This window comes from Balaenoptera ricei, chromosome 17 (genome assembly GCF_028023285.1).
Source record: "Balaenoptera ricei isolate mBalRic1 chromosome 17, mBalRic1.hap2, whole genome shotgun sequence".
In the NCBI taxonomy this organism is placed as follows: Eukaryota; Metazoa; Chordata; class Mammalia; order Artiodactyla; family Balaenopteridae; genus Balaenoptera; species Balaenoptera ricei.
Genome location: NC_082655.1, coordinates 37712275 through 37728111, shown reverse-complemented (window position 1 = coordinate 37728111; position 15837 = coordinate 37712275). Strand labels below are relative to the sequence as shown.

Sequence of the window (15837 nt, the reverse complement as noted above, 5' to 3'; positions counted from 1 at the left end):
GTCTTAGAACCACCAGATGGTAAAATACTTTGCTTTAGATTTAGGTTTGTTTTTGAGCTGAAATAACTTGAGTAATTTAAAAACATTATTGAAAAGGAAATAAAAAACCAAAAACCAGGAACATCCACAAATAACTTGTGGATGAATGAAGATGAAGGTAAATGTGTTTCAAACTGTATTCTATGCCTTAAAAATTCAGGAACAGAAGAAATCATGGTTTCTTGAACTTCTACCTTTGTCTAAAGCCTCCTAATCACAAGTAGTAGAAAGAACACTCTTTTTAGTTAAGCTGTTTGGGAAAATAGCTATGTGTTATAAAGATCGAGTTCTTAAAAAATATATATATTTAAACTGTAGAATCTTTTATCATGTCATGTATAAGCTTGAAATTTGTGCCACGTGAAAACCAAACTTGGCGTAAGGTGGATTTTTTTGGTTTAATAATTTTTTTTTTAACAGTAAGGAAGTTTTAATTCTTGTTTGCCATTCTGAATGTTTTTGGGGGGTTCTGTTGTATTTGTTTTATCCTTGGGAAGACTTTTATTTTCTTTTTTCAGCTGTAAGAGGTATTTTTATTCTCTCATAGGTCTTCTAACTTAGAAAGAAGAAAAATTGGGATTGAGATAAGAAAGGAAGGCTTTTAGTTTCATGAAGGACTTTCTAAGAATGTTATGAATGAATGAAAATATGGGGTTGTAATAGAAGTGCCAGTACAACCTTAATTATAGTGTTCAATGCTGTGGACACTATAATTTATATGTCTGAATGCTAGGGGGGGGAAAAAAAAAGCTGGTTTGAGACTTTGCAACTTGCTGGTAGTTGTAAGTTCTTTTTCCTCCTGTTAGCATTAAGCCATCTCAATGTGTTATCTGGAAGTAAAGATAATGAAGAACACAGACTGCAACTTCTAGTTTTTTATTTCTGTTTGGTTCACAAGGTCTATAGGTTCCCTTTTAATCCATAAAATGCAACGGTTCTCTGATTTTTGTTTTGATTATTAGATGCTGCTAATTTTTTTTTTCTTGAATTGGTTCATTTTTGCCTTGATTTTCTTTTTGAAACTTAAGGTATCTTATCTTTAGAAACTGTACTGAGCCTACATCTGTTCTTAGTTTTCTATAGTCAGATTATAATTGGGTTTTACTAGTCTGAATAACAATTTCTGCCTATTAATTGTAGTGTTTTAGATTATTCACATTTTATGTAATTTTCCGTATGTTCAGGTTTAAGTCTAATTTTTTATTTGTTTACTATTTGTCCCATTTAATTTTTCTTCCTTTTTTCTTTTTTCCTGCCTTTTTTTTTTGATTAGTTGAGTATATTTTAGCACTCCATTTTATTTTCATTATTGGCTTTTTGCTATAACTCTTCATTTTCTTATTTCGTGGTTGTTCTAGGGTTGACAGTATGCATGCTTAACTTATCATTGTCTACTTTCGAATAATAATATACTAAATGGATAATGTAAGTATTCTCCTTTAGTATGCTTACAACAGTATGATTCTCTTTATACCCTGTCATCATTTGTGCCGGTGTTGTTATAACTCTTATATATATGTTACGGACCCCAGGACTACATCATCATCATCGTCTTCATCATCATCATAGTTATGATTGCTTTGAACAATTAATTGATTTTTAAGAAATTAAAAAACAAAAAGTGTCTGTTGTATTTACCCACATAGTTATTTCCGGACTCTTCATTCCTGTATGTAGATCAAAGGTTTTAATCTAGCAGCATTTTACTTCAGCTTAAAGAACTTCTAGAAATAGTTTTTGTAGTGCATTTCATATCTACAAATTCTTTCAGCTTTTGTTTGTTTGAAAAAGTCTTTGCTACTTTCTTTGCTTAAAAACTCTGACTTCTGGATTTAACCTTTGGGGTTATTTCTGCTTATCTGCTTATGGTTGGGCTTTTCTAATAGCAGCTGTGTCTACTTTGTTTTCAAAAGAGAATAATAGCAAGAGTTGGAATGAGAGAAAGATGGCCAACAGTTAGAAGATGAAAAGATCTTAGTAAGAGCAATATAAATAGCTTAAAGTAATTGCTTCCTTCTATGAACTCTTTAAACACTTTGTTAACAAACTCTCTAATATTATTTGTCAAAAAATTTTGAACTTTATTTTTCTAATTTGTTAAATGAGAATAACAGTATCTTATAGGATGTTTGTGATTATGAACAATGAATATAAAGCTCTTGCCTTGCTGTACCCATAATAATTAGTTACTCTCAATATTATTTTACAGCTTACGTCTTGTTTGCTTTTAAAAATACTCCTTTATAAATAATAAATATTCTGAAGTCAAGGACTCTTTCTTTTCCCACTGTTAACAACTTTTATCTCCTGTGCATTGTGCAGAGTATCCTGAATATAGCAGGTGCTTTCTTTCTTTTGACCCTTTACCACCTTCATTCTACTTTATTATTTCCAGGCTCTTTTTTTTCATGTCTAGACCTAATGGAGTCTTTTCCTGTCTCATGTTACTCAACATCCACTTATTCATTAACTCACTGTAATATGGCTTCTTCCCTCACCACTCTAATTGAACTATTCTTTCAAAGTTCTGTAGTCATCTATTTGTTAGTAGTCCTAGTAAATCTTAATTTTTGGTTTTCCAGTTTAAGATGATTGTAAATACTATAATATTCAGATTTGCCATCTTATTGGTGAAGAATTAAATTTGCCCACATTGTCCAAAAATGGAATAATTTTAAGGAGTGAATCTTGTTTGGTGTTGATGGTTATTTTGTACATCTGCATACACAGAGGTACTGATGATGATCAGCACTCCTTAGTTGTTGCACTATTCCCGAAGGCTAGGCTCACACCTCCAACACTGTTGCACTGTTTAGCTCAGGCATGTTTTACTGTTTGCCTCAACTTGTCTAAATATAAACTTCCCTCCAAGTTAGAGCTCATTCTCAGCTTTAGTTATCTTATTTAGTAGAACCATTATTTACCTCTGAATTGCATTTGTTTTATAGGGAAGATAGGAATTATCATTGTTGACTGTAAATAAAATGTTTCTAATATTTACAATGCAAATGCAATGCCAAGAAAAAGGGGGAAAATGTTATTTAGGGTCCTATTAAGTAGTTCAGATTAACAGAGGATTTTCCAATGCATCAAAGAAAAGCCAATAAGAGATTGGATATACCTTAGGAAACAAAATATTATTATTCTTTTCTTATTTTTGAATGAGCCAAACTTTAAACTGTTAAAGAGTATGTTTTCTGAAAAATAAGTTTATTTTATATATAAATTTTAATTTCTTAATAGATAAGAATATATTGTTGTCTTATAACAGTTAAAGTATTTAGATCTTTTCTTAACTATTGTTTAAAGTATCTGTAAATATGGATGGACATTCAAGTATAGAATAGATGTTAAGGGATTTCAACTACAAAATAAACAAGTGTTTCTTATTTAAACAGAGATATAGTAAACATCATGGCTCTTCAGGTTTTTTTCCTTTTTTTTTTTTTTTTTAAAACAGCACATTCATACTATAGCTCTACGGCCAAAGTCCCCTTCATAGCAAAAGTGAAATGAATCATTATAATCTGAATACTTAGCTAGTATAAAATTTTAAAATTCTTACTATTGTTATAGTGTATAATTTAATTCTTTTAACCTTTACTTCAATTATTTAAAATCTCAATTGGCTTCATTAGTATTATTGAGACGTATTCATAGTACCATTGAGAAAATTCTACTGTGTTTTACTGAAAATTTATCTTGAAATGTATTCTTTTCTTCTTATGTACTGAATGCTCCTGGGTTTCTCTTTTTTTGGATTTATATATGATTAGAAGATGTTTCTAGTTTTTTCCCCACACTTATGTATCTTTTTCCCCAAGTTAGTTTTAGATCCTATTTATCATGTTGGCCAAATTTTAACTTTTACTTTTGCATATGTTTAGAATGTGCTGTTTTGATATATTTTTTTTTTTCGGAAATGTTATATTTTTCTTTTCCTTGGGTCTGTAGAATCTTCTTCTGCCTATTTTCTTACTGAAAATTACTTTCCTTTCTCTTATTAAAGCTTTATTGTTTCATTAGAAATTAGTTAAAAGGGTAACAGTAGAAATGCCTTGTCTTCTTGGCAGTACTATAGCCAAGCAAAAATTTTATGCTTTTCCCCCTGGGCTATTTTATAAGATTCCCTCGTAATTTAGATATATTTGTGGTCTGATGTTTCTTGCCTTATAAAACAATGAAAACACTGGGTTGCAAAGCAATTTCAGGTTGAATAATTGTTTATCCTGTACGTTTTTATTAAGGCAAATGTTTTAAAGTGGGAGTCATGAAACTATGGCCAATGGGCCTACTGCCTGTTTTTATAAGTAAGGGTTTTTTGAAACACAGCTAAGTATTGTCTGTGGCTGTTTTATCTTATTTTATTTATTTTTTATCGAAATATAGTTGACATACAACATTATGTTAGTTTCAGGTGTACTACTCAGTGATTTGATAATTGTATACATTAGGAAATGATCATCACTATAAGTTTAGTGTTGATCTGTCCCCATACAAAGTTATTACAGAACTATCGACCATATTCTTTATGCTGCATATTACATCCCCATGGCTTATTTATTTTATAACTGGGGGTTTGTACCTCTTAATCCCCTTCACCCATTTTGCCCGACCCCTCACCTTCCTCCCCTTTGGCAACCACCCATTTGTTCTCAGTATCTATGAGTCTGTTTAGGTTTTGTTTTGTTTTTTAGATTAAGTGAGATCATGTGGTATTTGTTTTCTTTGTCTGACTTATTTCACTTGTGTCATACACTCTAGATCTATCCATGTTATTGCAAGTGGCAAGATTTCATTTTTTTTAATGGCTGAGTAATATTCCACTGTGTGTGTGTGTGTGTGTGTGTGTGTGTATACACACACACACACACACCACATCTTCTTTATCCATTCATCTATCGATAGACATTTAGGTTGCTTCCATATCTTGGCTATTGTGTATAATGCTCCAGTTAATATTGGGGTGCATATATCTTTTCAAATTAGTGTTTTTGTTTGCTTCAGGCAAATACTCAGTATTGAAATTGCTAGATTATATGGTAGTTTTATTTTTGATTTTTTGAGGAACCTCCATACTGTTTTACATTGTGACTGCACCAATTTACAATCCCATCAACAGTGCACAAGGACTCCCTTTTCTCCACATCCTCACCAACACTTGTTACTTGTTGTCTTTTTGATGATAGTCATTTTGACAGGTATGGGGTGCTATCTCATTGTAGTTTTGATTTGCATTTCCCTGATGATTACTGATGTTGATGAAGAGCCTGCTTTTCCCGATTTTATAGTCTTGCCTCCTGTGCCATAGATTAATTGACCATATAAATGTGGGTTTATTTCTGTGCTCTCTATTCCATTGACCTAAGTGTCTGTTTTCTGTGCCAGCACCATACTGTTTGGATTACTGAAGCTTTGCAGTATAGTTTGAAACCAGGGAGTATGATACCTCCAGCTTTGTTCTTCCCTCTCAAGACTGTTTTGGCTATTCGAGGTTTTTTGTGTTTCCATACAAATTTTAGATTTATTTATTCTAGTTCTGTGAAAAATGCTATTGGTATTTTGATAGGGATTGCACCGAAAGACACACAGAAAAAAACTTTTGTCCCAGTATCACTGATGAACGTGGATGCAAAATCCCCAACAAAATATTAGCCAACCAAATTCAACAATACATTAAAAGGATCACACAACATGATCAAGTTGGATTTATCTCAGGGATGCAAGGATGGTTTGATATCCACAAGTCCATCAGTGTGACACATCACATTAACAAATTGAAGAATAAAGACCATATGATCATCTCAATAGATACAGAAAAAACTTTTGACAAAATTCAACATTCATTAATGATAAAAGCACTCAACAAAATGGGTATAGAGGGAGTGTACTTCAACATAATAAAGACCATATATGACATACCCACAGCCAACACCATACTCAGTGGTGAAAAGCTGAAATCATTTCCTCTAAGATCAGGAACAAGACAAAGATGCCCACTCTCATCACTTTTATTCAACATAATATTGGAAGTTCAAGCCATAGCAATCAGACAAGAAGAAGAAATAAACGGAATCAAAATTGGAAAGGAAGAAATAAACCTGTCACTGTTTGCAGGTGACATGATATTATAGGTAAAGAATTCTAAAGAGTCCACCAAACGGTTATTAGAACTAATAAATGAATTCAGTAAAGTTGCAGGTTACAAACTTAATATACAAAAACCTGTTTGTTTCTGTAGACTAATAATGAACTATCATAGAAATGAAGAAAAGAAACCCACTTACAATCGTGTCAAAAGGAATAAAATACCTAGGAATAAATCTAACCAAGGAGGTAAAAGAGTTATACTCTGAAAGCTATATGGCATTGATGAAAGAAATTAAAGATGACACAAATGGCAAGATATACTGTCCTCATGGTTTGGAAGAATTAATATTGTTAAAATGACCATACTAACCAAGGCAATTTACAGATTCAGTGCAATCCCTGTCTATGGCTGTTTTCATGTTTCAGTGGGCAGTGACAGAATTGAGTAGCTGGGTCAGAGTCTATATGGCTTTGAAGCCTAAAATATATCTGGCTTTTTACAGAAAAAGCTTGCCTACCCTGTTTTAAAGTATATGATCATTTTAAAATTGACATTTAATTTCATTAAAATTAAAAGCAGAAAATAAAAATCGCCTTTTCTAGATTGATTATTATGATAGGAATTTGTATGTTGGTGGTTACTAAATTTAGAGAGCCCACAGACATATATGTTAAGGAAGGAGTTGACGTTTTCAATGTGGACAGTATAGTTATGGTGTATATTTATATTATCTGTATGTTGAAAATTATGATTTAGAAAGGTTGATCTTTATTTAGTGTTAAATTACCAGATACTTTAAGTAATAACCAAATAATTTGAGCACTTAAATAAATGGAGTCTTCCTGAAAAAAGTTAATAATGAATGATTAGAAATTAAATTATTAGAATATGTGTGTGTGTGTGTACTTGTGTGTGTGTTTTCATGTGTAGTGTGAGGTGGGAATGTGGCTAACCAGTTCTCCCTGTACGATTTGAGTGGTCTGTCTTTTCCACTGATTTATAATGCCACTTCTATGGTATTTCAAGTACTCATATCTATCTGGATCTGTTTCTGGACTCTCTTCCTTCTCTCTTTTTTTTTTTTGTTGTTGATTAAATTTTTATAATTCTATAATAAATCATGCTGAAGGAGGGGCAGTCTCCCCACTGTCTTTATGTGTTGTGTGTGTGTGTGTGTGTCTTTTGGTATTTATTCATTCATATCTCTCTGTGAGGATCTTAATACATCTATTTTAAAATCTTTTAAGCATGTTTCAGAAGATTAATTTTATTGTGACTGAATTTCATTGATTTCTTTAGCTATGTTGGCAAAGCATAGTGGTTTGTAAGGTAATTTTGAATAGGAGATCACTATGTCTTTATTTTACCATCTTTTCTTTCTCAACCCTTCCTTTTTTTTGCTCATCCCTTCTAGTCTAGTAGACCATTTACTTCCTCTGGTCTCTAGTCTAGAGCCAGTTCTCATCTTGGCAGTTCAGGGCTCCTGCAGTGTTGATATGGGGTGATGTAGAGTTACTTGTCTCAATTCTCATTTGCAAGGTTTTATCCTTCTGACTCCCTTGCAGTGCAGCTTCATATGAAGTTCTGGGCAGTAGTTGGCAGTAGCTTTTTTCAGCCTCCTTGAAGAGTTGGGAGTTTCACTACATTACTGATTTCAGGTGCTGAGCCTGGTAATGGTCTCCTGCCTTACATAGACCAGTTTCAGTGCTCTTTATTGCCCACCTGCCTTTGCCAGTTTTTGCACCTTGAGCCAAGCTAAAATTTTCTTTTTTTACTTTATTGTTAGCATTACCCCCATCCAGTGTTTCCTGTTATCTAGTCTTCCATATTTTCAGAAGCATAAATCCTTACCTTTCTTTTTTATTGGAAATATGGTAACTTCAAATAGCACTTGTATTTGAATGAGTCCCAAATCTTTGTCTAACTGATTACTATTTTGATCTTTACTAGTAGATGTTTGGTTCCGTTGTGGACATATATATAGGTGTGAAGTGCCTTCACTGGAGATGCCACATATCTAAAATTGAATCTGCTATTTTACTTTAAAAATTAGATTAAAAAAGTCAATTGGTTATTTTTGGGTAGTCTGGAGCTTAGAGTCTGTCCAGTACAATTCAAGGTCAAGCATCTCTCTTTCTACCCTGAAGTTTTAAAAGCTCATTATAGTGTCATTTTGCAAAATTAGAGCAGATATAAAGAGTCTTAGGAGACTGAGAAAATGGTGGCTACATTGACTGAATTAGGATGTAAAGGACAGGGCTTTTTTATTTTTTGTTTTTTCAGGAATGGGGGTTAGGGGAAAGGAACAGAGTCTGTTGTGGAGTTCATGAGTTTTGCTTTAACACTGAGTTTGAGGTGCTAGCATTTAAAAAAATTCTCATTTCTACTTCCTGTATCATTTAATTTCTAAACTTTTATAAAAACCTATTAATAGTATCTCTTATTTTGCTTTTCATCATATTACCAGGAGATTCTTCTTCCTGAAGTACTTTATCTTGTTAATCTCCTACTCATAAGTTTCATTGACTTGTCAGTATGTAGAAAAAAGCTTAAATATTTTGGACTGATACTCATGTTAGAGACTATTTGCTCTAGCTTCTTTTTACAGCCTAATATTTCATTTCTCTCTATTTTACCTAAATTGGACTACTTATTCTCTTTTCAGTGACATGTGTGCTTTCTTCTTTCCTCCTTTTTTTTTTTGTTCAACCTCCCTCTTTTTTTTTTTTGCAGGGCCCAGTCTTTTCAAACCATGTCCTTTGTGATGTTTTCCTGACTGCTGTAGCTCACTGTGATCTCTCCCTTCTCAGAATATATGGCGCTTAGTACTCTATGTTTAGTTGGCCTTCTCTCATCTGGAGGCAATAGAGCAATGTAGGTAGGATTGTGCCATTTAGTAGCAGTGTGATTTTGACCCATTTAATCTCTTTATGCCTCGTGTCCTCATCTTTAAATGGGGATCTTCTTTTATGGGGAATAGTGTCTACTTCGTAGAGTTGTTCAGAGAATTAAGCGATGTGAATGTAATGTCAGTAGTACATGACCCATTGGAAGTGCCATAAAAAAAATTTTTTTTTCTGTGTGTCTCTTTTCCTCTCTGCCTGCCATTCTTCTTTCTTCCCTTTCTCTCTGCTTTCCTTTCATCAGTAATAATGCGAGGGACTTTTCTATCAGATGTATCTGGGCATTCATCCCAGCTCTTTTACTTCGTATCTTTTTGACCTTAGAACCTCTTAAGCCCTAATTTCCTCCTCCTCCTTAAAGTTCTGGCACATATAAATGCTCAATAAATTTCACTGTTTTTTTGATGTGTGTGTGACATATGTAATAGCTGACTAACTTGAATTGCTCTTAACCTTTTTATGCATATAAGTATTGTTCCTCAAGTAGGTAAAGTAAAGCTACCAGAATAAGGGTACCATCTATTTGTACTCCCTATTTTCTCTCAAAATGCCTGACACATACTTTTTAAAAAAAAAAAAAATCAGGTGTTCCTTGAGGGAAGTTACACATATAAGAAAACAAAGTGCAGTTTTATTAATCGGTTCACACACCCAGTCCCCCCGCAGTGAATTTTGGTAAATATTAGATGGTAGAATGTGGCTTAGGCCAGAATGCCTCTGTATATACTTTTGTTCTCTCCTTCCTTAATTTCTGCCCATTTCACCTTCCAAATCTAAGGGTGGGTCTAACCACTTCAATTCAGTGGTTTAAAAACAGGGAAGGAGAGGTTGGCAATATGATATATACCTACTGATATGAAGGAAAGGGGTGTCATAGGCAATAATGAAGAACAAATTTTTTCTAACATATGGTGCTATTAACCAGCATGGTTTGATTGTTCTCTGGCTGGGCAGTATCCTGGGTTAGGTGGCTAGCTGTGGGTGTGAAAAGAAGGCAGAGGAGAGATGGCTAGTGATTGCATCATCTGGGGAACATGGCTCTGGTCCTGTTACTGAGTAACATGGATCTCAGGGATAGAAGAGTGGCTCCATCACACAGGTGTTTACAGTTAGTACAGTGATCTCTTTCATTATTAAAATGTAGCCTAATACATCTTAGTGTATGTTAAGCTTTGGCCTGTCAGGTTAACTATTCCTGCATTTGGGAGGTTCAAGTAAAAGAATGCAAGGGAGCATAAGCTCTCTTTTCTTCTTCCCCAGCCTATCATAGTCCCTCATCCTCACCCTTGATGGGAGAGAAGATGGAAGCAGCCTCCTCTGTGGGCTTAAGCTGATGTGTGAAGAGGTTGGGGGCATACACTCCTTTACTGGAGTGGCTTGGCATTTTTTTTTTTTTTTATGGCTAAATTAAGTTTATTAATATTGCTGTCAGGGTAGAGGGGTTCCAGAGATTCCCATTTTTACCACAAAAGGTAGTGTTTTGTTTTTTCTGGCTCACTCTCCAGTTGTACCTCTGCGTTGCTGACTTGACTTGGCTCTCTGACTCTCCGAAGTAGAGTTACCTTTAGAGATTCTTTATTGCATCTATTGCCGTTATACCTGCTTCTGGAGGGGATAGAGGTGAATGTCTCCAAGGGCTTTGTAGCGGTTCGTTTCCAAGGCCCTCACACTCTGTTCAGGAGCTTTTGGTGACCAGAGCTTCCAGGTGAACCTTAGTCCTTCTCTGCTTGCCAGGTTTGGTGCCACACGGCTGAAGAGCATAAGGCACATGGCTTCTTCTGTCTTTCGTTTTCTCCTTCTTCAACTCTTTCTTACTTTTAACCTTTGTTTTTAAACAAGGACTTTGAACGATTCAGTCACCTGTTTTAAGTTTTGTCCTCAACCTTATTCATACTATTGTGAATCTGGGAGCTGATGGTTTTCCAGTTTTAGTTGACTAGCCCTGTGAGGGCTCAGGTGAAAAGTGTGTAACATGATCCCATGATCAGTCATTATGAAAGTAATGGGTCTGTTTACATACAGTGTTTGCCATGTTTTCCCTCTGTTAGGAACTTTTGTAAGGAAATGACATTCTTGCTTGTTTCATGAGGAGCAAAGGGCAGTATTTTCAGAAATAGCTATGTGGTCCCCAAGAGACAACATTCTTTTGCCGTGAAATCTACTTACCAGACATTTTGGAAAAATTGTATCCTAAATCAGAAAGATATAACTGTAATGTGTTTGGGGTTAAAAATTATCTCAAAACATTTTAGCTGGTATTTTTGAGAACAGAGTTTCTTTTATTAGAAATTAGAGGCTTTCAATGAATTAAAATTTGTAATAGTCCAAAGTGATGCATACTGGTTAAAAGCAGATGATGAACTCAAACTAATGGTGGAAATAATTTCCGTTTTAATAGTAAATATTATAACTGTTGTTTTGCTTTATTTTTTTAAATTTAATTTAGTTGGGGCAGGATTTGAATGGAAGCTCACTTAATTGATGCAATTAAAATGTAATTGAAATGAAAACAAGTCAAAAATATCAAAAGGATTATTTTCTAATTATAATACATATGCAACCATAATTTCCTAACCAGAATTAAGAAAGAAATGTTTGCACATTTGGTAATGTTTGTTTCATAGTACATATTCCTATGGGTACCATGATTAATGCCCATTTTTAAGGCACACTGAAATTTCAAGTTTATTAAAATTTTTGTTTAAGCAAATAAAGTTATTTAGTTTGTTTTTCTTTTAAATGATAAAAATGTGTAGTTTGTAGGGAACTTTATTCAGTTCTTTTTTTTAAACTATTTGAAAACTCATATTTAGTCTATGCACTTTACCCTTTTTTGCTGCTAATAACTTTTTAAAAATAAAATAACTTGTTCTTTCTTTTGCTTTAAAATGTTTGTCATCTCGTGTATGCCAGATTTATTGGACTGCAGTAGTTTTAGTGCATTTTGGCTGGAATGTTTATTATGACATCACTATAATCTATATACAGTATGTGATTTCAGATGGTTTCAGTGTTAAATATTTTCATAATTATGCTAGTTTTGGCAGTTCACTTGGAACTTTTTCACATCTCTTTAATGAATATGTTTTACTTCTGGGCTTTTGAGACAACCATATGTTTCAAAAATTAATAGTGTGCTTTTAATGTTAACATTGTGCAGAAGTGTATGACTACAGACATTTTTAAGGATCTAAGTTGAACTAAAAGTAATTACAGTAAGGTCTTATTCACAGTAGTAGTCTTTTAGTATTTGGAGACTATAACATCCCCCAAAATAACAGAAGATGTCATTATAAAGATTGAATAGTGAAGCTGTTTTGTGGAATGAAATGCTGTGAAGTTTGTTTTTTATTAACTTAAACATAAATTCATGTAAAAATTTCCTTTATTGTTTGTTACAGTAAATTTTTAACTTTTTGTTGTAATGAAGTTTCAAACAAATTTTTTCTTTTGCTAATATATCACACTAGCATCTGAAGCCATGCTATATTGTAAAAGATTCATCTTTTATTATTGTATAATCCTCTTAGTGTGGTAGTGAATAAGAATTTTTGTGTCCTAAAGGAGGTCCTATCATTGTTCTTATTTGCCTCTAGTACCCTATTAGAATGGTAAATTTAGTGGGTATCCTTCTTTTTGTTCTTGAAATTTTCTCTTCAAATATATAAAAGAGAAAAACTAAATTTATCACGATTCTTTTAAGCATTATGAAATAGTTTTATTGTTGATTAATGAATTGATGGTGCACAGTACACCATCTGTTTCCCTTTGTGTTGGAGAGATGTTTGATCTCTGCCTCCTCATATGCATCTCTCATTCAAGCAGAATGTGCTCTTTTATCCCCCCAAAAGGAATAAGATGATGTCAGATGCTTTTACCTCGTTTTACTACCTCATCTATTTCCTCCTTGTAATATCCATCTTCTTGAAAGAGCAATCTATGTTTATTTTTTCCATCTTAACTTGTTATTCACCCTTTGAACTACTCTTTTACTTCTTCCACTCCTGTCCCTCTACTGCAATTACTAAATGTCCTTTTTTTTTTTCCTTTGGTTATTGGCACCCCCTGTCCTAATTACCAAATTTTAAGTGTTAACATCTCTGTGGTTCTTAATGTGACCTCATTTTTATTGAACTGGTCTATGCCTTTAGCTTCTGGTATTGTTCTCCCATCTTAAACATTGTATACTGTGGCTTTTTTTTTGACTAATCATTATTCTTGCATGTGCTGTTTATAGTTTTCCCCCTATTTAGCCTCCAATCTTAACCTAAAACATTCCTACACTCAGTTTTAACGGCCTCATCTCTCTAGTTCTTCCAAATAGAATGACTCTTTGTGTTCCTATTACTTGAAAACAAACAAAAAAGTACTCTTGTAGACTGGTTATATATGTTTTAAATAGATCCTGAAATCTTTGAGAACAGATATTATATCTAATTTGCCTTTGTAAATCCAGCAATTAACACATAAAAACATTATATAAATGTTTGTTGAATCAAGTCAAGAAAAGAGTACTCATTTGCATTGTATAAATTTCAAAAATATGTATGAGTTTTTTGAAGTTTTTATGTTATCCATATCAAAACCCAGTTAAACCTTATATCTAATCTGAACAATATTCAATTCAGTGAACAGCGTTAAATAGGATGCCGAGAATTCTGAGGATGATTAAGATTAATCATTAAAGGTGATTAAAAAGACAGCTTGGATTCTTAATTTAACTCACAAAATAGTAAGGGTCTTAACATATAAACAAATAGGGGAATATTAAGACCCTTTCCATTTATTTTGCATTTTCAAATGGAAAATGTTTAAAAGCTTCCATTGAATTGTCTTCTTTTGCTAAAACCATATGTAAGAATTTTTTTTGACATTATCAAGTGGTTTCTTTTGATACCAACTAAAGAAATAGACAATTTATGATTTTAAACTACTACTTATTTTTAAAATGGTGTTTAAGAATGCAAATTATGAAAAATTTTGGTTACATAGATTTTTAGAGCTAAAAAAAAAAACCTGAAGAGTCTATCTTATCACATTTTAGTAACCTGCATACATTCAACAAAACTATTTAAAATTCTTGAATGGTGACTGATAATTTTCTTTCTTCAAAATAAAAATAGGATGACCATGAAAGCTGTGGTTCTAATTCTACCAACCGTAGTACTACTGAGAACACAAAATCATCAGTAAAACCCCGAAGAATTCAGCAGGCTGCTCCCACAGATCCTGATTTGCCACCAGGTAACTTCTTTTTTATTTTTAATTTTGGTTTATTTTTGGCTGCGTTGGGTCTTTGTTGCTGTGCGTGCACTTCTCATTGCAGTGGCTTCTCTTGTTGTGGAGCATGGGCTCTAGGTGCACGGGTTTCAGTAGTTGCAGCACGTGCGCTCAGTAGTTGCGTCACGCAGGCTTCAGTAGTTGTGACGCACAGGCTTAGTTGCTCCATGGCATGTGGGATCTTCCTGGACCAGGGCTCGAACCCGTGTCCCCTGCATTGGCAGGTGGATTCTTAACCACTGCACCACAAAGGAAGTCCCGCCACCAGGTAACTTCTAAGGGCATTGATAAAACCAAAATTTTGATTGTTATTAATCATTGTTGTAGCCCTTTGTAGAATATATATTTTCCATATTTTTTAGTGTCAAAGTATTTAAAATATATGTACATTTGCTGCATGACATCAGAACAGATTGAAAGACATTTGTGAGGGCTCTGGACTCATTCAAATTTTAATGCTCTTTTGCCCTAGGTTTATTCCTTAAGTTTCTTTCTTTCTTTGTTTTTTCTATTTACTCCTTTATTTAAGATTAAAAGGTGGGTGACTGAATGACAGTTACTTGAATATATTTTTGTCTTAAAATTTACTCATCTGTAAGTATAGGAATCACTGATCTAAACAACAAAATAACACAGATCATTTCAGACAGCTTCCAATCTCCAGATTAAAAGCTTCATCACTTCAATTATATATATAATTCCTTTCATTTCTTTTCTCATAGATTCTAATCATCTCTTGAGGACGATTAAAGGACAAATCCCAATAATTAATACATTGTTCTTACTTTGCTGCTGTTTGTCCCTATGCATGTGATCATATATCAGGACCCCTTCCCTTAAATTTTTCCTAGATTAAAGGTCAGGAATCAAATACATCTTCATGGAACACTAGTGCACATCTGATGCTTTTAACAGCGTTTCACATTAAATAAAAAGGAGACATATTGTTCTGGGTAAGATAAGCACTCATTACATCATTAAGTTAAACAATAGTCTTATCATTGTATAAAAAGTTCCCAGATAGCACAGGGAGATCAGCTCGGTGCTTTGTGACCACCTAGAGGGGTGGGATAGGGAGGGTGGGAGGGAGGGAGATGCAAGAGGGAAGAGATATGGGAACATAGTATATGTATAACTGATTCACTTTGTTATAAAGCAGAAACTAACACACCATTGTAAAGCGATTATACTCCAATAAAGACGTGAAAAAAAAAAAAAAAGTTCCCAGAAATTTAAGTTAGCTCTGTATTGCTTGAAATGTTTGTATAATAGTTACAGTCTTTTCCATGTGGCGATTTTGCAGAGTGAAGTGTCAATGCAGGTATTTCATTCTTTTTCTGTTTCTGTTTGTTTCTTCATCACACTCACAATCTTATAGTTATTTGTTGTCATCAGGGAAACAGAGAAGAGGGATGGAAGTCAGCTCTTCTTGGGGACTCAGGACTTTCTTCCTTAGTTATATTAGTTCCAGTACCTAAAAGGTGGATCCCAATCCTGTTTTCACTCACAGAGAACTCTGAAAAT

General features: G+C 33.6%; 1 protein-coding gene across 11 annotated transcripts in view; it reads left to right on the top strand.

Annotated features, from left to right (window-relative positions):
• The window catches only part of VPS13B (vacuolar protein sorting 13 homolog B), a 766991-nt gene that overhangs the window by 28235 nt on the left and 722919 nt on the right, over positions 1–15837 (top strand). For all 11 annotated transcript variants that reach the window (XM_059902238.1, XM_059902239.1, XM_059902241.1 and 8 more), the window contains exon 4: positions 14157–14277. In XM_059902238.1, coding sequence (XP_059758221.1) covers positions 14157–14277 — 121 coding nt within the window. The remainder of the gene's footprint in view (positions 1–14156; positions 14278–15837) is intronic.